The sequence below is a fragment of the Schistocerca nitens genome, chromosome 9 (genome assembly GCF_023898315.1).
Source record: "Schistocerca nitens isolate TAMUIC-IGC-003100 chromosome 9, iqSchNite1.1, whole genome shotgun sequence".
Taxonomy (NCBI): Eukaryota; Metazoa; Arthropoda; class Insecta; order Orthoptera; family Acrididae; genus Schistocerca; species Schistocerca nitens.
In genome coordinates this window covers 431,627,172-431,650,616 of record NC_064622.1, presented here as the reverse complement: position 1 = coordinate 431,650,616, position 23,445 = coordinate 431,627,172, and the positions used below count along the sequence as shown (strand labels likewise).

Below are 23,445 nucleotides of genomic sequence, written 5' to 3'. Positions count from 1 at the left end.
TTATCATCCACGATTCACTTCCACACAGGGCTCCGTTCAAGACAAATACCTTCAGAAAGGATGTCCTTTCATAGCCATTGCTCTAACTGAGTTCTCCACACAAACATCATCACTGAATTAAAAGTTTCAATATTTCAGTACCTCCACTCCCACCCTGAAACTGCATCCTAAAATATATATAAAAAAACAAAGATGATGCGACTTACCAAAAGAAAGCGCTGGCACGTCGATAGACACACAAACAAACACAAACATACACACAATTCAAGCTTTCGCAACCCACGGTTGCTTCGTCAGGAAAGAGGGAAGGAGAGGGAAAGATGAAAGGGTGTGGGTTTTAAGGGAGAGGGTAAGGAGTCATTCCAATCCCGGCAGCAGAAAGACTTACCTTAGGGGGAAAAAAGGACAGGTATACACTCGCACACACACACATATCCATCCACACATATACAGACACAAGCAGACATTTGTAAAGGCAAAGAGTTTGGGCAGAGATGTCAGTCGAGGTGGAAGTACAAAGGCAAAGATGTTGTTGAATTACAGGTGAGGAATGAGCGGCGGCAACTTGAAATTAGCGGAGGTTGAGGCCTGGCGGGTAACGAGAAGAGAGGATATACTGAGGGGCAAGTTCCCATCTCCGGAGTTCTGACAGGTTGGTGTTAGTGGGAAGTATCCAGATAACCTGGATGGTGTAACACTGTGCCAAGATGTGCTGGCCGTGCACCAAGGCATGTTTAGCCACAGGGTGACCCTCATTACCAACAAACACTGTCTGCCTGTGTCCATTCATGCGAATGGACAGTTTGTTGCTGGTCATTCCCACATAGAAAGCTTCACAGTGTAGGCAGGTCAGTTGGTAAATCACGTGGGTGCTTTCACACGTGGCTCTGCCTTTGATCGTGTACACCTTCCGGGTTACAGGACTGGAGTAGGTGGTGGTGGTGGGAGGGTGCATGGGACAGGTTTTACACCGGGGGCAGTTACAAGGATAGGAGCCAGAGGGTAGAGAAGGTGGTTTGGGGATTTCATAGGGATGAACTAAGAGGTTACGAAGGTTAGGTGGACAGCGGAAAGACTCTCTTGGTGGAGTGGGGAGAATTTCATGAAGGATGGATCTCATTTCAGGGCAGGATTTGAGGAAGTCGTATCCCTGCTGGAGAGCCACATTCAGAGTCTGGTCCAGTCCCGGAAAGTATCCTGTCACAAGTGGGGCACTTTTGTGGTTCTTCTGTGGGAGGTTCTGGGCTTGAGGGGATGAGGAAGTGGCTCTGGTTATTTGCTTCTATACCAGGTCGGGAGGGTAGTTGCAGGATGCGAAAGCTGTTTTCAGATTGTTGGTGTAACAGTTCAGGGATTCCGGACTGGAGCAGATTCGTTCGCCACGAAGACCTAGGCTGTAGGGAAGGGACTGTTTGATGTGGAATGGGTGGCAGCTGTCATAATGGAGGTACTGTTGCTTGTTGGTGGGTTTGATGTGGACGGACGTGTGAAGCTGGCCATTGGACAGATGGAGGTCAACGTCAAGGAAAGTGGCATGGGATTTGGAGTAGGACCAGGTGAATCTGATGGAACCAAAGGAGCTGATGTCGGAGAGGAAATTCTGGAGTTCTTCTTCACTGTCAGTGCAGATCATGAAGATGTCATCAATAAATCTGTACCAAACTTTGGGTTGGCAGGCCTGGGTAACCAAGAAGGCTTCCTCTAAGCGACCCATGAATAGGTTGGCGTACGAGGGGGCCATCCTGGTACCCATGACTGTTCCCTTTAATTGTTGGTATGTCTGGCCTTCAAAAGTGAAGAAGTTGTGGGGCAGGATGAAGCTGGCTAAGGTAACGAGGAAAGAGGTTTTAGGTAGGGTGGCAGGTGATCATTGTGAAAGGAAGTGCTCCATCGCAGCGAGGCCCTGGACGTGCGGAATATTTGTGTATAAGGAAGTGGCATCAATGGTTACAAGGATGGTTTCCGGGTTTAACAGACTGGGTAAGGATTCCAGGCGTTCGAGAAAGTGGTTGGTGTCTTTGATGAAGGATGGGAGACTGCATGTAATGGGTTGAGGGTGTTGATCTACGTAGGCAGAGATACGTTCTGTGGGGGCTTGGTAACCAGCTACAATGGGGTGGCCGGGATGATTGGGTTTGTGAATTTTAGGAAGAAGGTAGAAGGTAGGGGTGCAGGGTGTCGATGGGGTCAGGAGGTTGATGGAGTCAGGTGAAAGGTTTTGTAGGGGGCCTAAGGTTCTGAGGATTCCTTGAAGCTCCGCCTGGACATCAGGAATGGGATTACCTTGGCAAACTTTGTATGTGGTGTTGTCTGAAAGCTGACGCAGTCCCTCAGCCACATACTCCCGACGATCAAGTACCACGGTCGTGGAACCCTTGTCTGCCGGAAGAATGACGATGGATCGGTCAGCCTTCAGATCATGGATAGCCTGGGCTTCAGCAGTAGTTGGGAGTAGGATTAAGGTTTTTTAAGAACGATTGAGAGGCAAGGCTGGAAGTCAGAAATTCCTGGAAGGTTTGGAGAGGGTGATTTTGAGGAAGAGGAGGTGGGTCCCGCTGTGACGGAGGACGGAACTGTTCCAGGCAGGGTTCAATTTGGATAGTGTCTTGGGGATTTGGATCATTAGGAGTAGGATTAGGATCATTTTTCTTCGTGGCAAAGTGATATTTCCAGCAGAGAGTACGAGTGTAGGACAGTAAATCTTTGACAAGGGCTGTTTGGTTGAATCTGGGAGTGGGGCTGAAGGTGAGGCCTTTGGATAGGACAGAGGTTTCGGATTGGGAGAGAGGTTTGGAGGAAAGGTTAGCTACTGAATTAGGGTGTTGTGGTTCCAGATTGTGTTGATTGGAATTTTGAGGTTTTGGAGGGAGTGGAGCTGGAAGTGGGAGATTGAGTAGATGGGTTTGTGTGCAATGAGAGGAGGTTGAGGTTTGTTGGAAAGGTTGTGAAGGGTGAGTGAGTTGCCTTTCCGGAGGTGGGAAACCAGGAGATTGGATAGTTTTTTGAGGTGGAGGGTGGCATGCTGTTCTAATTTGTGGTTGGCCTGTAGGAGGATGATCTGAACAGCTGGTGTGGATGTGGGAGAGGAAAGACTGAGGACTTTTTTCAAGGATGTTGACCTTCATCTTGTTGAAGCCCACATCCACACCTCTGTCCATATCAAACCCACAAACAAACAACAGTATCTTGATAGCTGCCATCCATTCCACATCAAACGCTCCCTTCCCTACAGCCTAGGTATTCGTGGCAAACGTATCTGCTCCAGTGACGAATCCCTCAACAATTACACCAATAACCTGACCAGTGCTTTCCTCTCCCGCAACTATCCTGCAGACCTTGTCCACAAACAGATCTCCCGAGCAATACAGTCCTCCCCGTCCAACAACAATGTTCCTACCCCCCGACCACACAGAAGCATCCCCCTTGTCACCCAATATTATCCTGGCCTCGAATACATCAATGAATTACTCTGCCAGGGATATGACTTTCTCAAGTCAACCCCTGAAATGAGATCATCCCTTGACAAAATTCTCCACACACCACCCAGATTTGCCTTTCGTTGCCCCCCTAACCTCCATAACATCCTTGTTAAACCCTACAATATTCCCAAACTACCTTCTCTACCCAGCGGTTTCTACCCCTGTAACCAACCCCGCTGCAAAACCTGCCCCTGCCAAGCAACATCAGCCAACATGCTTCTATGTCAGTGCTGCAAGTTGGCTCGTACCGGGGAAATTGCAGCCCTATTATTTCTCAAAGACATGCAGCAGTAATGTATGGTTTAATAATGATGGTATCCTCTTGGGTACAACATTCCACAGATGAAACAGTTCACCATTCAGATTCTGGGGGAGATTCCACGGAACGCTATTGTCATCAGAAAATACAAATGTGGTGTTCTAGGTGAAGTGCACAGAATGTTAGCTCACTTAACCAGGCAGGTAGGAGAGAATTTAAAAAGAAAGTGGATGGTCTGAAGTTGGATATAATATGAAATAGTTACGTGTGGTCGTACGAAAAATAGGATTTCTGGCCATATGAGCACAGGATTGTCAACAAAAAATCAGACAGAGGAAACACTGGAGCACAGGGCTGATAATAAATAAGAAAAATGACTGTGGGTGGACTACTATGAACAGCATAGTGAACAAGCCAAGATTAATACAAAGCTAAATTCCAACACAACAGAACAAGTATGTCTGTCTGCTAGCTCCAAAGATGATAAAGATATTGAAAAAAATGTCTGATGAGACAAAAAAATTGTTCAGTTTCTCTGGGTAGATGAGAAATTAATTGTGATGGACAACTGGAATTTAACAGTACAAAAAGCATGAGTAGGAAAAATATTACGAGAATATAGACTTAAGGAAAGGAATGAACGTGGAACTCTCCTGGTAGAATATTGCACAAAGTTAACAAACAATCGAAACTGCAGGTAGGAATATCAACACTGTAGAAAAAGACAGATTGCTAATTACTGTAAAGAAGACACATTAAGTTACAGATAGACACAATTAAAAGACTCTTACACAAAGCTTTCAGTCACTGCATTCATCAGTAAAAGAGAGATACACACCATTCATACATACAAGAAAGTACAGCTCCTGCACACGTGACTGCCAACTTCAGCATCTCGGTCTGGAATGTCACATTTAGAATTGCAAAAGCTTGCTTTAAGAACCTTGACACACGACTATACATGCAACATCGGGAGGTTGTAAATAGATAACATAATGGTAAGACAGAGAATTTAAACACAATTTTAAACTGCAAAACAGTTCCAGGGGCAGATGTGGATCTGACCCTAATATAGTGACAATAATCAGACAAAACTGGGAACGACTCAAAAACCACAACTGCTTGCAAAGTTGCTGGCTTTAAAGGAAAGCCGTAGCTTCTGATAGACCAGCATGTCTTCGGTGGCACCCACAGCTGTGACAGCGGCATCTGCAAATGCAGCCACACCACCTAGTGCCCATCATCGATTCTCATGCCATCTGTTGGGTCTACAGACTCACTGCATTAGGATACCAGATCCCTCGCCCAGAATGGATGCATAGGGCTGGAAGAGCCAGAGACAATGGAGGGGGAGGGCAAACGGTGGCACAGGTTGAGGCCTGGCATAAAAGCCTCTGCTTCCACGCACTGAGTCAGCAGCAATGGTATAGATGGTAGCCATGGATGGAGCACATGGCCATGCCAGCACTCCAAATGCCTCAGTGTCCACCTCGAAAGGCACAGTCCATGGGTAGCAAACACTGTGGTTGGCATTATGAAGGTTTTGCCCCACACAAGCATGTCCACACAGCTAAGTTCCATGGGCTGTGGGGTCAGGAGGTGGAGGAGAGTACATGGCAGCTGCCCATGGAGGAGTCTGCCAGGCTATGTCCCTTTTCTGTGCTGAGAAACAGCATGAGTGGAGCTGTAGTGGTGCCTGCTGCTAAGTGTATGCACCACATGCTTCACTTTGACATTTAAAGGAGGGCTGAAATGGCAGACTGGTGCTTGAACTGGAGGTGCAGAATTGTTTGAAATCTGCCGCTATGGATCATGGTCCATTGTCCAGCATGATGGTGTGGGAGAACTCCTATGAAGGCTAGAATCTGGGTGAGAGCAGTGAGAGTGGACTTGGCAAAAAGAAATGGGCCACCCATGGAGCACGCAGCGGATGACATGCCGCAAGATGGGGTTGCGACGTGTCTGCAGCTATGTGGTTTTTTGTTTTCTTGGTACCCTTCTGAAACTCCTATTATATATAATTTTAAAAATCAGCAGTCACTTAAACCTACTGTAATGAGGTAGAAACAACGAAGACATGTAATGGCATGGAATCCAAAAACTAACTACATATAAATGTACAAAATGGCCTGCTACTGGTTTTAAATTAAATATGCATTGATGCTAATACGTACCTATCACTTCATCATTATAGCTTTTCAACAGCGCCTTCCCTGAAGTAACTGACAGTGATATTTCCTCCTGTGTCAACTGGAAGTTGTGCACAGCATCAGCAAGTATTTTGCTTTCCAGCAATAACTTATTAGGTACATCATCCACTGGATAAACAGCTTGCAATGTTTCACATTCAAGTATTGGCATATAGTGTGTTTTCACTACATTGTGACGGCAGCGTAGTTCAAAAATTAATTTTGTGCCGTCACGCTCAAGATGAATCAAACATGTTTCCACTTGTTTATCTAAATTTGCTGGTGAACGAATAATTGGAGCACAAGACTGCAAAATAAAACACAGTAGGCCTAAAGTGAGTGAAATAAAAGGTAAAGCTGTAGAAAACATATACTTAACTACTGTAATGCAGTAACTCATACCTTCATTGATATTTTACATTTTACTATTTCCTCATTATCAGCGCTGGTTTCCCTTTTGTAATAGGAACAGAAAGCCTTTGAAAATGTAAATGTAGCATATGCTGATCGGGCAGAATTCACACTCCTAAAAGCAATGCCATCTTTTTGTGGTTCTACATAAAGTTCATCCCCAATCTTTGCTAATGATTGTATTGCTCTTGCCAGTACTGCAGAAACAAACAAAAATGTATATCAGTTTATTTTTCAAAAAAGCTCTTGATATGTTTTTCCATTTTAACATCCTGTATCTTACTAAAGCACCAATTACAATTTTATAACCAATTTCAATATTTAAAAACAGTTCAAGATGTAACATGGAATTGGTCCATAGTTCCTGTCTGTCTGTTAGTGTACAGCTAGACTTCTTCCATACCCCAGAAAGTTCTCACTCATGAAGGAATACATGGAACATTATGTGTGGCTGAATTAACGATATACGTAAGTACTTAGATCTCAAGGCATAAAATGGTATGACTTTTAAATATGAAAGTGGAGTAAAAAAAGATTTTTTTATCATAATTTTAATTTATCCTAAAATGATACTTCTGCCAACTCTGTACTCTACTTATTTTTCCAGGTGCCCAGTGTTAATAAACACTGGAGTCAGTAAATGCAGATGAGAAATGCATGGGCATTTCAGGAATCAGGAGTCATTTGTTTCCCGTACCTTCTATATCATATTTTTTTCTGAATCACAAGTACTTGTAAAGGTATATGTTAGTAGCTATTACATAAGTTTGTGCTGCAAAAAGAAATAAATTATTTATGGTGTGCATTTCTGCTACCAAGGGTAAAAATGTAATTATTTGCAAATTTTGATATATGTGCAATGTATCTTAAATATCAGTAACTGCTAGTGGGAGTCACTGATTGTGTAACACATCATTAATCACATTTCATGAGTCCCATGGAGAGTGCTCTCTCAGATGAGGAAAGAAGCTAAATATGTTCCTTTAATGTAATAGTAAAGGAGTATTACAGTACTAATTAGGCCTGTAGTTTAACTTAAAACATTAAATTCAGAGATTCTATGAAGATATTCTTCACTAGAGCAGGAGGAGTCACCCCATATAAAGTTCATTAATTCCGTCTCATATTCCAAACTGTGATCTATATGACATTTAATGTGCTCTGGTAGGTTGCTGAATACATGTATATCAATGTATGATACTCATTACTGTACTAACATTATCTCCTGGAATTCGTTGTGGAAGTTGTTTTTGGTCCTGGTCTTGCACACCTTAAGCTTGCTGTTTATAAGTGCAAAATCGTCACTCTATTACCTCTTGTTTCGTTACATGCATGTATACAGTTACCACCTAATATCATTACAAATAATGAGCAAATTAAAAAAACAGTGTCATACAACATACATATTTACGAAGACTCGTGCGTGCAACAAAACTAATTTATGTAAACGCTAGGGACAGCATTGATAGGTTACTTGCAATACACCAGGGTGTTTTATATACTCAATGACTGAGGTATCATATCATACAAGTTCTTGCACTTGATTGCACGAAGCACTTCTGTTCGTAAGGCAGTACAACTCTAACATTCCCTCTCGATTAGTGCTGCTTAATATATGGATTGTGGAGGAGGAGCAGAAGATGTTTATTCATGCAGTTTGAGGCTCTGCATGGAATGGAACTAAATATTAAATTCTAGCATAAAATAAATAAATCGCAAACCTTTCACATTCAAGCCCGGGATGATACACTTCATAATGTGACAATATAGACATACATGATTTACATATTTTTTTGGTTCACTTATCACACATTGTTTATACTATACCACCATACCCATAACATAAACAAATGTCAACCTCTACCAAAGATTATTTGCAAATTGAGTGTCTACCAGCGATGTTTGTACAACCATGCTACCAATGCTCTCTGGTACTTACAAACTCAGAGTTGCTTCTATCCTCCCCTAGACAAACCTGTGTATAGGCTCTTTATCTCTCACTAAGGCTTGTTACGACTAATTTTCTTACATGGTATTTTTTGTCGCCCTAAACGTTACAAAGTTCTGTCCACGATCTGCGATTGTTCATGATATTACACGTATGTTGGTAATGCGTTACCGTGTCGAGTTCGACGCAGCCAATGGGAGGGTATTATGTGCTAGCCAATGGGCAGCTGTTAATCAGATTTGGTTTTATGCCGCTATATTCGAAACTTTTCGGGTTACGCAGAAGCGCTTCCTTCACGTTTTTGCCACAGACAGGCGTTTCTGTTATTGTTACATACAATACACTTTTGTTGAAATGTATTAATGATTTTTAAACATGGAATCTTGGTCACGATAACGAACTGATGTACAAACTTTACGTCTTCGAAGCGTCTATCATTCTGACTCAGTGTATTTAAAAGACTATGCACTATTTCCCATCATTTTCTGTTTCCTGGTATTGTTGTTTTCTGTAAAGACCACACTGGCTCTCCACTCTGTGACGCAGATGTATGTAAAGTGAATGATAGATTGGCGACGTGAAGCACTGTTAAGTAGGCTCTTGTACCGCATGTGATTTATCTTTGGGTGAATGTGGCTTAGAGACAGTTCCTTTCGAAGTGCAATGTGTCTGTCCTTCCTCCACGGAGTCTTCAATGAATGTGGCCTCAAATCTAGTCCATTGACTGTATGTAAAATAGTTTTGTTCTTTCTCGGCAGAGTTTTATTATCGTGTACTGATAACTAGACGTGGAATACACTGCAATTCACAAAGTCAAAACATGGTTATTCATGCATAACACTGTTATAGCATAGCTTTGGTACAAGAAGCAGTATTAACAAGTGGCTGTGGCAAAAGAGCAAGAAAATAAACAGCAAAATGTATTGTATGTAGTAAGTTGTTCGCATAGTAATTAACCTAGAAATCTATTACTGCAAAATTCATCATTAACTGAGCCACTTAATTTATGAGTTTCCTTACAATTACATTTGATTATCTTATCTCTTAAAATGGCTTCGAGACAGAGCCATATTTATCATTTCTGAATCACAGGGCACACTATAAGAGTAACAATAATGGGATTCTGCAGCTATCTCCCTTGGTCACCAAGCATTACAGTTGAAACAGATCTTATTTTTAACACTAGATTACAGCAGTTAACATCCCATTCCCACCTAAGCGAACAATCTGGTACATAATTTCTGATTAAAATCGAGAGTTACCCATCACTTGTTAGTGATAAAAAAAGAGTGTTAAGTAGTCTATATTTCATATCTTAATGCATATTTACGTAATTCACAAAATCTAATGTCCCACGATTTTTACTCAAACAAATCAGCATTAATTTTATTTCAAAACGTACCCAAGACCAATTAAACTCAACTCATAGGGAGCTCAGTATATCTCCACCAGTATTCACCTGAAGATATGCAGAAGATTAAGGGCCGATATATTGTGGCAGCCGATTACAAACATCTGGAAGTTCCTCCGAAATTTCATAGAACTAACTCAAACAGATGGAAATATCGTTACTAAAGACCACTGAATCTCTGAATGACCTCTACCGCATATCATTTTATAAATTTCCAATAATTAATACATTTCCTCGTTATGTTAGAAAATCAGCCACAGATAGATTCATTAAATATGAATAATTTTGTAGACTCCCTTACACAATATTACTTGGTATTTCTATTTAAAACCCATAATATTACAATATTTTAGAATTTCATATACTTTGGAAATCAGGTTGCTATGGTTGGGATACAGTGAAATATGGAGTTCCACAAGGCTCAATACTTTGTCACTTCCTCGTACTAACCTTTATCAATGACCTTTCTGTGATGTATGAGCTAAAAACACCTTTCCTCCTATTTTCAGACGACACGACCACTACGACTGACAAAGTACCTAACTTCACTATAGAAAATACTGCTACCACTATATTCAAGAAAGTTTAAGATTGATCTGTCACTCAGTGTCAGTAACATTCCGTTGATTTACTTAATATTAACTCCAGCATTAAACGGTCAGTTCACATACTTGAATTATGTGATAGACAGCTCAGTAGCATTTGCCATTCACTTGATTGCATATGTTTTAAATGTATAAGAGAGACTTTATAGTGCGTTTAAAATTAGTTGTGACTTTTGACAGTTCAGTGCGGAGGGAAAGGAGGGAAGCGAAGTTGCCAGCGTGAACTGGACGCGTCAGCGGGTGACATATGGACAGCAAGCCGCGCAAGCTGGCCGATATGCAATCTTTCTCAAACTGTTACCAAAAAAACTATCAGCTAAAAACATCTGATTCTCGCAGTCTTACAGGTTAATTCTTCAGCTCCATGATGAACTGTGAAGCATTGTGTTAATGCTCGTAGTTACTGTGATATTTCGATATCAGGTAAACTACTGCAAGAAATTCTTAAAGTTTGCAGTGAATAATAAGGGCAGCTATGAATCTGCGTTTCGTGCATGTTAGACCATATGTTGTTCCGTATGAAATGCAGAAAACATACTGAATTATTCTTTAAACTTGAAGTCTCGAGAAAAGGGAATGTATGTAAACCACTCCGTCATGAAAGAACGTGGCAGCGAAAAGACAAGAAAGAAATTCATAAATGCCCTGTGTCTCATAAATCGTTCGAGGTATCGAGACATGATTTTGGCAAATGATAGCACACAAAGAGCAGAGTATTTTGCCATATGATTAATATGCGAAGCCTGCCGGAGTGGCCGAGCGGTTCTAGGCGCTACAGTCTGGAACCGTGTGACTGCTACAGTCGCAGGTTCGAATCCTGCCTCGGGCATGGATGTGTGTGATGTCCTTAGGTTAGTTTGGTTTAATTAGTTCTAAGTTCTAGGGGACTGATGACCTAAGAAGTTAAGTCCCATAGTGCTCATATCCGCCGTGATAATCAAGCAACTACAGATTTATTTCAATACAATAATGTAATTTCGAAGGACCATCGATAGATAGTGAAATGAAAATTGCTGTGGGTTTTGTGAGAATGAAAGTGAAGAGTTTATGCTTTTATTTTATTCTGAGAAATGGCTGTTTCATAAACTGTTGACCTGACTTGCCCACAGTTACTGGTTTGATTACACACTATTCTATCATTTTGCCGTAATTTCAACTACATTAGAATGTTAGTGAGATGAATATTTGTAAACTATGCTGTGTTTTGACAAAAGAATCAGATATTAACATGGCAACAAATCCACTGTGAATCCATCTCTCCTCAACTATCTTCTTGGTATGGCTGAAAACTCCAGACCTGTCCTGTGGTGTACCATCAATGGCCCCTTCTTTCATCATTTTAGCTTTACTGAGAATATTCTCATTCGGATTTAAATTAATGTGATGCGGACGAAAGCTGATTAAACTATGTCCTTTAGCATCAGTCCGTTTGTCGACCTGTTACCGTGAGGTTTTCGGCTTGTAGAGCATTTCAAGTTACATTACCTTCACCTTCTATATTCTACGTTCAACGTTAGCCAGTGGAACATTTCTTTGTACCCAGAACCAAGTATCCACTTTCATCCACAGGGTTGGTGCAGCTTTATCCATCACAACAGAGTGGTATGACGCAATGTCCATTATTGTCGAATTCGGAGGAATATTTTGCAGTAGAACATTATTTTCACAGCCAGTGAATGTGTTCCTGAACATCCACTTTTATTGTTATTATTAATACAGCACCAACACGAAACACTCATTCACATTACCTGACGATTGTAGAACACTTCAACGCCAGAAAACATCCTTTACGAGAGCTAATGAACATAGGTGACTCTGATGCGCGACACCAAGTCGTACTGTTTACCCACGACGTGGCAACAGGGGCGCTTTACCAACCGAACTGCTGGCAGCATGGTAGGGAAAGCCAGCTCGCTATTGGTGTTACCCGAGCAACGGCGTCACGTCCCCGCCGCTAAGGCATACGTCAAAAGTCGCAACTAATTTTAAACGCGCTATAGTCATCAATAATATATGCTCCATCATTATTTATAACAGTCTGCCAACGCTGGGGTAACTTAGGATTCAGCGACTGTTGAGGGGAAGAATTTGTTGAGCCATATTCGGAGCCCATTATCACCTGGAAAGGAAGTTCCTTGAAAGTTGTTCGACAGAGAGTGGAAAAGGTGAAAATCTGAGGGTGCAAGATCAGGTGAATATGGTGGGTGCGGAATGACTTCCCAAACCAACCCCTGTATAGCGTTTATGGTCAGTCTAGCAGAATGAGGACGGGCATTATCATTGTGTAGCATCACTTCACGCAGTCTTTCTGGTAGTTGTCCGTGGATTGCGTCTCAGTTGTTGACAGTAAATGTAAGCGGTGATGGTTACACCTCGGAAAATCAGTTCACAGTACACCACATAGTCGCTGTTCCACCAGATGCATAACATTATCCTTTGTGGATGTGCGCTGAGCTTTGTATGGGCAGTTGCTGTTTTCTTTTGGGCTCAACCAATGCTTTCTCTTCGTTATGTTGTCATAAGGACAGCATTTCTCGTCACCACTACAGATACAGGATAGGGCCAGTGTCGTTCATGAGCCATTTGATGACGAGCATGCAGAGATGCTGCTGGAGAGGAGCATACTCGACAGAACATACCGAAAAAGGAAACAGTAATTGGTTCCAGGGAGGAACGATTCGTGAAAGTACAGGTAGCGCAGATTCAAGAAAGGGAAATGATCATTCCGAAACAAGAAATTAGGCCTGGTGTGTACATTCCAAAACCACTAGTGACTGTCTGAGAAGGAACCTGTCTCACTAGTATACTGAACACTCAGAAAGAAGAGGTTCAGCTAGAAACTCAAAAGTATTTGCAGAACTAATCCTGGCGAATCAATCCTGCTTCCCAACATTTACAAGGTTAGGACAGTGGCAACCGAACCAAAGGCCGTGACAAAGACACATACCAACTTGGTCAAATACAGAGTACCCATAATACCGGAATCCAAGGGAACAGTCGTAAATCAGAGACCATATAGAATACTGCATACCCAGCAAGAGGCACTGTAGTCAGAAATAGAATGAATGCTAGAATATGGCATCATTTCACCCAATACAAGTGCCTGGTCATTCCCTCTGATAATTATTCCTAAAAAGATGGACGACAGTGTACGTAAAAAGTTTAGAGTTGTAGCCAATTGTCGAAAGCTCGATGATATTTCATTCAGTATGGTCTATCCCTTTCCGAGGATCGACAGGATCCTAGACAGTATAGGTAAAGCGAAGTATTTCTCAACGCTAAATTTGGCAAAGGGATATTATCAAGTGCCAACAGACGAGAAAGATAGAGAGAAAAACGCTTTTAGCACATCCACGGGACACTACGAGTACAATAAGATGGCCATGAAGCTAAAAACCGCGCCTTCAACCTTTAAGAAGTTAATGAATGCAGTACTCAGTAGCATACAAGGGATCCGTGTTTTCATTTACTAGGATGACTTGGCCATCGTAGGCGCGTCATTAGAGGTATTTGACCGCCTGATGCAAGGCAGCCTAAAGCTGCTACTGGATACGTGCGAATTCCTAAGAAGAGAAGTTACCTTTCTGGGCCACGTCTTAACGGCAACCTGGCCCTGCCAAAGTAGAAGCTATCAAGAGGTACCCTTTTCGGGCTCGTAGTATATTATCGCCGTTTTTTAAGCAATTTTAGAAAAGTGGCAACATCATTGCATGAGTTATTGAAGAAAGGAGTTCCGTATGAACAGGGAGTGTACCAAGAGGAGGCATTCCAGTAACTCACAGAAAAATTCATCAGTCTCCTGATATTACAATATCCAGATTTCGAAAAAGAGTTCATAGGTACTACAAATGCCAGTAACTTCGCGGTTGGAGCGTATCTCACTCAATCAAGGAACGATGCTAAAGGATTTACCCATAGCGTTCATTTCACGAACCCTTAATAAGGCAGAGCAATACTTTAGTACCGTAGAGCCGGAGTTACTCGCGATTGTGTGGGCCGTAAAGTATTTTACGTCATGTCTGTTGGGCAGAAAGTTTAAGATAGTGACTGATCGCCAGCCACAGGTGGGGGCTAGGAAGTATATCAGATCCCTCGTCTCGATTAATGAAGTTTAGATTAAAATTGGAAGAGTACGACTATCAGATCATATACAAGGAAGGGAAGCATAACAGAGTGGCAGATGCACTGTCCCGTGTCAGAAACGTGCGCGAGGTAGCACAGGAGGCAGCGGAAGGCACAGACAAGGTCGCGACCAGAGAGGTGCGGACCGGGACAGCAGAACCGAGCTTATTGTGCAATGCCAATGCTGAAGATCAGCAGAAAATAACAGAGAAAGTACAGATACCGTCAGACGGTTCCGACATCTAGTTGAGGAAAGAAGAGAAGTTTGCCATTTTAATGCAAAGGCATGTATCACCGATAGGAGGGCACCAAGGAATGGGCAGACGGTACGAATAAGTAAAGCAGTACCGTAGCTGGCCCGGAATGAAGGGTGCTATTGAACAGTTTATACGTACGTGTGAGAACTGTCAAAAGAACAAAATTACGCAAGCCAAACCGAAGCAGCCACTAGAACTGAAGCCGACACTTGGATTTATCTTCAAAAGATGTGATATTGATATAGTAGGTCACCTACCCCAATTGAATGCGGGAAACCGCTATATCCTGACTTTCCAGGACTCTCTAAGTTTGTTCCGGCCGAGCCAATAGAACGGCGGGACACAGACACGTTGGCAAGGATGATAGAAAATCTAATACTAAAATTTGGAATTCTGACTGCACTGTTGAGTGACATGGGCAGTGATTTCCTCAGTGGCACCATCAAGCGTGTACGTAAACTACTCAATATCAACAAGATAAAAACAACTAGTTACCACCCACAAAGAAATGGAGCCCTTGAGCATACGCATTGAACATCAACAGGGATGTTGCGGCACTGCATTAATAGGAATCAAACTGACTGGGATAGTTGGGTACCATAATGAACATTCGTAGGTAATACTATTCCGCATAGTACAACCTGGTACACCCCTAATTTATAAGTACGACGAGTATGTGATTGAAGTGCGTCAAAGGATGTAGATACTGCATCAGGATGACAGGCTACCTACACAGGTTCATAAGGAACGGAGTAAGGCACACTACGAGAAAAGCAGATCCGAAGATCTTCAAACAACACTTCACAAAGTGCTGTTATTTGATGAGAGTGTACGAAGGGGATTTTCGAGAAAGCTTGACAGCCAGTGGAGAGGTCCGTTCACAGTCTAGATGTGATAGGGCTCCAATGTAGTGATTAGAATAAGAGGGCAAAAGTGTGTAAAAGTGCACGCAAACTTACTAAAAGAATTCTTTTATTTGCAGATGGCTGGAGTGAAAGTGCTGTGGAGCATATTAGCAATCGAAAGTGTTGTGGTAAACGGTCTAGATGAAGTGAGGCTATCGCCGCAAGATGTACAACTACAACATTTCCAATGCCCCTGGGAGCTATTACGATTACCAAGGCACTGTCAGTTTGCACAGTACCACATGGCAGATAGTAAGTTATTTTAATCTAAGAGACCTGCATGACAAGTCGGAAAGCACGCAACAAGCCGCAACAAGGGCAATAACGAATTGCATGAACAGGTTACAGCAGATAAAGCCGAGTACCGTTGAGTGCGAGATTGCGCGACAAGCAATAAACTGGCAAGTAGGAAAAATTAATAATGCGAAAAAGCCAATAGGGCAGTTAGCCACACACGAGCGAGGCCGTTCGAAGAGAGGTATCTTAAATTTGATTGGGGAAGTCATCAACTTTCTATTCGGCACATTAGACGAAGATGATGCATCATTTTTAAAGGTAAAATAAATGTTCTATAGGAACAGCAAAGAGAACTAAGAAGGTTGTCGAAGAACAAGTGACGATTGTAAGGGCATCTTTGATGGAGTTCAGTGAAACGATAAAAGCAGTAACAAAGAACGAGCAAAACACAGCATGTGTAATACGGAAGCTAAGCAAACATATAGAAGAGTTTTAAAACGGCACGAATAAAAAGATACAGCACGCAATGGTATTAGTGACGATCAAGGAACAAATAGTACAATTTACCCCTATCGAGCTCGAGCTTGAATATGACCTCTTAATAGCAGTAATCGTGAACACACATAAGGGTCTGTTGGATCCACACCTAATAAATCCCGTATAAGTGATAAATCATCTAGAATTAATTAGGGCTGAACTAAAAGATAAAAATTTCCGACTGAACTCACCGAGGACCAGGGTTATCATTTGTTACGGATAATAGATTTAGATGTACTTCTAGCTGGCAGTAATGAGTCTACACTGTACAAGATATGGCCACTCCCCACAGAATTTGATGATACAAAGAGACTGTGTACGTAAATAGCTCCAAAAAAAAAGTTCTTAATGATTGATGAAGCAAAACCATAGTACACCCAAGGGTCCGAGGATATTTTCTCCTGTAACTACAAGGCTCCAGACATGTAATCAGAACTTCGTATTAATGTCTACTTAAGGCCATGGGAGGTGCGAAGCCCACATCTTCAACCTGTCAAAAAATGGTTCAAATGGCTCTGAGCACTATGGGACTCAACTGCTGTGGTCATAAGTCCCCTAGAACTTAGAACTACTTAAACCTAACTAACCTAAGGACAGCACACAACACCCAGCCATCACGAGGCAGAGAAAATCCCTGGCCCCGCCGGGAATCGAACCCGGGAACCCGGGCGTGGGAAGCGAGAACGCTACCGCATTCAACCTGTCCAAGTGATACCGACAGATTGCAATCTGAAGAACATAATACTGAACGAAAGTATATAATACTCTACCAACCGCAGACCTCTTTGTACGAGGGATCGGAGAAAGTTTTTAAGTAAATGCAAGGCCTATGGAGCACAAATCAAGTTACTGTCGGATCACGTTATCTGTGCCAATAGCAGTAAGAAGGATACAGTACCCACCTTAAATACAAATATTGAAAGTTGTATGATAGGAAACCAAAAACTAAAAGTGTCCGAAGTACCAGTAGTTTTGCCCCTAGAGCATATAGTGAAACATTTAGGTGAACTGAGTACAGCTGGCAATGAAACGGAAGATTTTCAAACTGAGATAGAATACCAGCAACAGACCACTTTCCGAGGGTGGTCGATGAGACCTATTCCCTGTGGGGCTACTCACGATCTGTAACTTTAATAGCAATTATTTGCATTTGCTGTTTATGTGTATATTGCAAGTGCTGCAGAAAGTGTGGTAAAGGGTTGTGTGAGATCAGTGGAGGATGCTGTGCTCGAATTTGTGTAACAAACACTGTTGTATACAGGAGCCCACCTAGAGAAATTGTTAGATATGCGCGCACGCATACCTCTGACCGATATGGCGAAGAAGACGAATTAAAGTCGATCCGACTCTCGCCTTTTCCTAAACAAGTACATTGGGGGGAGTGTGATCAAACGCCACAAACAGAAGGGACAGCTACGACTCCCATAAAGGGTTCACCAAAACTACATACCAATAAAAGATAAAAATGTAAAGTTTCATAAGCTCATTGCGATTAATAAAGAGTATAATAACGGTAAAGCAAATTTTTGTAAAATATGTTTTATAAATACGGTATAAAGATGTATTATATGAAACTGTATATCCAATTAGGTACAACAATGTGTTTTATGGTGAATGGACAATGAATGGAAAACATATTTCATGTAAACAGAATACTGGAAGTGTTGAATAATGTATTCTTGTAAAAATGATCTGTATGACCTTTGTGTAAAGTGTGTTGAAATTAAATGAATGGAAGACTATCCAAATGGCACTGGGTATAGGAACAGAAATTTTATAACCTCTGAGGACAGAGCTTATAAAATTTCCTCGGGAGATGTGTGTTGAAAGCGATCACAGCCTCTGCCGACCTTATGGGCTGGCTAAACAGACAGCATCAGGGACAGGCTGCACAAGCGGCAGGAAGAACTGACGTGGTCGCAGCAGGGAGAAAAGAACTAAGTATGTCCTTGATCCACCTCATGTGTCACAGAAGGTTAAAGAAGCCTCATCCTAATGAGCTTTTGGTGATATAAAAAGGAGTCCAGCAGTACTCTGGTCAGTGTGGGACCCAGCATTGTAAGTCGACACCGACTCTGTGTCGCTCATCGCCTGACATCTGAATCATAATAGTTCTATACGTCTTAAGTAGACGTTAGCCTCGCTATGGAGACAGAACCAGAGAAAGTAGATGGGCAACTGTTGTGACCCAGGGTTAGTAGCAGTGCCAGAGTAACCTGCAATGTTCAGTAGTAAAGAGACTTAGAATTATTTCCCTGCTTCCTACAGAAATCCTCAATGAGTTCCGTACTCTGCACCACCTCTTTAGCTTGTCTTTTGCAGTTGAGGTCGGCAAGCAGCCCACACGTACTTACAGTTACTGAGAATATCGATTGAGGTAAGCCCCCCCTGTTGTAGCAACGTGTTCATCTCGCTCCCTGTCGGGACACGGCGATGTGATAGAGGAAGAAAAAGGATATGATTTAGAAGAGACAGGGGATCCAGTACTAGTGGAATCAGAATTTAATAGAGGTTTTGAAGACTTAAGATCAAATAAGGCAGAAGGGATGGGTAACATTCCATCGGAATTTTTAAAATCATTGGGGGAAATGGCAACAAAACGACTATTCATGTTGATGTGTAAAATGTATGAATCTGGCGGCATACATTCTGACTTTCGTAAAAAATCATCCACACAATTCCGAAGACTGGAAGACCTGACAAGTGCGGGAATTATTGCTTAACAGCTCATGAATCCAAGCTGCTGTCAAGAACAATATACAGAAGCATGGAACAGAAAATTTAGGATCTGTTAGATGACGATCAGTTGGGCTTTACGAAAGGTAAAGCCGCGAGAGAGGCAATTCTGACGTTGTGGTTGATAATGGAAGGAAGACTAAAGAAAAATCGAGACACATTCATAGAATTTATCAACCAGGAAAAAGCTTTCGACATTATCAAATGGTGCAAGATGTTCGAAATTCTGAGGAAAATAGGGGTAAACTGTAGGGAGAGACGGGTAACATAACAACATGTACAAGAACCAAGAGGGAATAATAAGAGTGGAAGACCAAGAACGAAGTCCTAGCATTAAAAAGGGTGTAAGACAGGGATGTAATCTTTCGCCTCTACTGTTCAATCTATACATCGAAGAAGCAAAGATGGAAATAAAAGAAAGGTTCAGGAGTAGAATTAAAATTGAAGGCGAAAGGATATCAATGATATGATTCGCTGATGACGTTTCTATCAGTGAAAATGAAGAAGAATTACATGATCCACTGAATGGAATGAACAGTCTAATGAGTACAGAATGTGGACTGAGAGCAAGTCGAAGAAAGACGAATGTAATGAGAAGTAGTGGAAATGAGAATAGTGGGAAATTTAACATCGTGGTTGATGGTCACGAAGTACATGAAGTTAAGGAATTTTACTACATAGGCTGAAAAATAACCAGTGACGGACGGAGCAAGGTGGACATCAAAAGCAGACTAGCACTGGCAAAAAGGGCGTTCATGACCAAGAGAAATCTGCTGGTATCAAACATAGGACTTAATCGGAGGCAGAAATTTCTGAGAATGTCCGTTTGAAGAGCAGCATTATTGGATAGTGCAACACTGACTGTGGGAAAACCGAAACTGAAGAGAATCAAAGCATTTGAGATGTTGTGCTATAGACAATTGAAAATTTGGTGGACTGATAAGGTAAGGAATGAGAAGGTTCTGCGCAGAATCGGAAAGGAATATATGGGGAATAACTTCCATGGTACTAGCGGTAGCAGTAGAGGTAAAAACTGTAGAGGAAGGCAGAGACTGGAATACACCCAGCAAATAATTGAGGACGTAGGCTGCAAGTGTACTCTGAGATGAAGAGATTGGCACAGGAGAGCAATTCGTTGCGGACCGCATCAAATCAGTCAGAAGACTGATGACACAAAAAAAATCACAAAATAAAAAACAAAAAAACCTCTAGTGAAACATGGACTGTGGGAAAACCGGAACAGAAGAGAATCGAAGCATTTGAGATGTGGTGCTATAGACGAATGTTGAAAATTAGGTGGTCTGATAAGGTAAGGAATGAGGAGGTTCTACGCAGAATCGGAGAGGAAAGGAATATGTGGAAAACACTGATAAGGAGAAGGGACAGGATGATAGGACATCTGCTAAGACATGAGGGAATGACTTCCATGGTACTAGAGGGAGCTGTAGAGGGCAAAAACTGTAGAGGAAGACAGAGATTGGAATACGTCAAGCAAATAATTGAGGACGTAGGTTGCAAGTGCTACTCTGAGATGAAGAGGTTAGCACAGGAAAGGAATTCGGGGCGGGCCGCATCAAACCAGTCAGTAGACTAATGACCAAAAAAAATTACCCACACTTTCACGCTAATGAATGGTTAGAAACACGTCGGTGCGCAAAAGACTCTCATAGCATTTGCCTGTAACGGTACAGGTAACAAAACTCGTTGGGCTCATCTCCTCGAAAAAATACGGCCCTACGATAAACGATGCTGTCAACCCGCACCACACAAAGGTAACGACTGATATGCGTGCGGATTTTTCCATGGCCATTCACTGTTCACTTCCATGCCAGCAACAAACTCCAGAGTGAACGTTTGCCTTGCTGACATATCAGCAGGAAGCAACTCCTCAACACGTATAATTTTGTATGAATAGCAAAGCAGGATGTTTCACAAAATTTTATGCACCAGGCTCGCAGCCGTGTCCAAAGTTCGGGCAATTCCCCGTACACTGCATATTCGCACACCAACGCACACTCCCTCCTGCAATGCTGTGGTCACATCTTCGACACACATCTGATCAATTACTGGCCTTCCTCTGCCACATTGCACTTCAAAGGAATCTGTGTTTTCTAATTTCGTGATAATTTTCTCCAGACCTTTACCAAACATCGAACCAACGCCTTTTGTCATACCCTTGAGTGTCCGGAACTTCTCCAAGATTGCTAGCGCACGGTCACAGTTCTTGAAAAAGAGCTTTACTTTCAGCGCGCGATCCTTCTCGGAAACAATCGCTTTGGTCGTTTCGTCTGTTGATGTGCATATTCCGACGCTTACAGCGCCATCAGCTGTTCAATTTTTTTATGTTCCATGACGTTTCCCCCCGCGTCAATAGCATGCTGTTCAAATCTTACCTCGTTCTGAGCAGTGGTTCTCATTCTACAGAGTTTTGAAACTGGAACTTGAATTATGAATGAGCTACCCTGTTATGTTGGTCTGTGTTCCTTGCATATCCAGAACTTGAGGAGAACAGACCTGCAAACTGAGCGCTGAAGTTGCCAAAGCCCCGATACGGAATGTTCAAATGTGTGTGAAATCTTATGGGACTTAACTGCTAAGGTCATCAGTCCCTAAGCTTACACACTACTTAACCTAAATTATCCGAAGGACAAGCACACACACCCATGCCCGAGGGAGGACTCGAACCTCCGCCGGGACCAGCCGCACAGTCCCCATGACTGCAGCGCCTGAGACCGCTCGGCTAATCCCGCACGGCTGATGCGGAATGTTTGACGCCAGTACATGCGCCGATTCCTGCATAGAAAATCTGATTACATTGAATGCATCGAGACAGAAACTGTTTCAACTTTTTTTATAAGCAATGCCTGACAACCCCTTTATAAGACAATCCTGCAACTGGGAGATATGGCCACCATAAGACATGATAGTTAATGGTTGCTTCTAACGGAAGAGGTCCGAGCAACTAATAAGTGTGCAAACTGAGCAATGACACTGAGACAACCGTTGTTCACTTGGATGGTGCCGCTCCATTGCAACCTTGTATGCCTGTTGGTCCGACCGCCACTTTGTCTTTTTTGCTCCGCAAGCACTTGTGATATGACGTTATAAGTCACATCGGAAACACAAAGCATTTCGACTTGTGCATTGTGCCCACGGAAGTTTTATGAAATACTGATGAGAAGACGGTAAACGTGCTAGCTTCAGACGTGCAGGAGACGACGCTGAGGATGAGGAAGAATTCGGGTATCATCGAGCCAAAACTGCCTTGTTTACCTGGTACTCGTCTTGCAAAACCTGTGTCAGAGTTGCTTCGGTGAATGAGGCGCTGCAGACCCAAGGTACATAGAAAATAGGGACATTTATTTTCGAGGGGTTGCTACTTTGCAGCTGCACAGCATAGGGAAAGAATGTGTCTAATGAATGAGATTTTCACTCTGCAGCGGAGTGTGCGCTGATATGAAACTTCCTGGCAGATTAAAACTGTGTGCCCGACCGAGACTCGAACTCGGGACCTTTGCCTTTCGCGGGCAAGTGCTCTCATTCTGGAAACATCCCCCAGGCTGTGGCTAAGCCATGTCTCCGCTATATCCTTTCTTTCAGGAGTGCTAGTTCTGCAAGTTTCACAGGAGAGCTTCTGTAAAGTTTGGAAGGTAGGAGACGAGATACTGGCAGAAGTAAAGCTGTGAGTACCGGGCGTGAGTCGTGCTTCGGTAGCTCAGTTGGTAGAGCACTTGCCCGCGAAAGGCAAAGGTCCCGAGTTCGAGTCTCGGTCGGGCACACAGTTTTAATCTGCCAGGAAGTTTCAATGTGTCTAATGGTTAATAACAAATTACGTTAAGTCAAGTCACGTATGTTCTACTCGTTAATACCAATATTACGTGACACCAGCAGGGACCGCATCCAGACGGATATCTAAAAACTCTCATCTTTAGGTATTTTTCCATATTTTTGGTAATTTTACCAATTTTACGTGTTTTTAAACCATTTTCTTGTTTTATAAGTGGAGGCACTTTGGAGCATAGGGAGATGTTATGTCAATATGTTTATAATAAATTATGTCACTCTATGTCTATTTGTTAATAACAACGTTATGTGGCACCCGCAGTGACTACGACCAGGCAATACTCTCAGTTTTACATATGTTTCCTTATTCTCCCCAGTTTTACGTATTTTCCACAATTTTTCTCTTTTATAACCGGATGCATCGAGCATAGGGAGAGGTTGTGTCTATTTGTTTATAACAAGTAACGTCACTTGAGTTCTATTTGTTAATAACAAATTACGTGACACCAGCAGATACTATATGTAGACACGTATGTAAGCGCTCTCAGTTTTACGTATTTTTTCCT

The 23,445-nt window shown here is 42.3% G+C and overlaps 1 protein-coding gene across 1 annotated transcript in view; it reads right to left on the bottom strand.

Moving 5' to 3' along the window:
- LOC126203702 (cell cycle checkpoint control protein RAD9A) overlaps nt 1–8,199 on the bottom strand; it is a 34,068-nt gene extending 25,869 nt beyond the window's left edge. The window contains exons 1-3 of the mRNA XM_049938072.1: nt 8,060–8,199; nt 6,330–6,535; nt 5,913–6,234 (exon numbers count right to left, since the gene is read on the bottom strand). Of these exons, the coding sequence (XP_049794029.1) occupies nt 5,913–6,234; nt 6,330–6,535; nt 8,060–8,093 (562 nt within the window). The 5' untranslated portion in view covers nt 8,094–8,199. The remainder of the gene's footprint in view (nt 1–5,912; nt 6,235–6,329; nt 6,536–8,059) is intronic.
- Between the last annotated feature and the right edge of the window lie 15,246 nt (nt 8,200–23,445).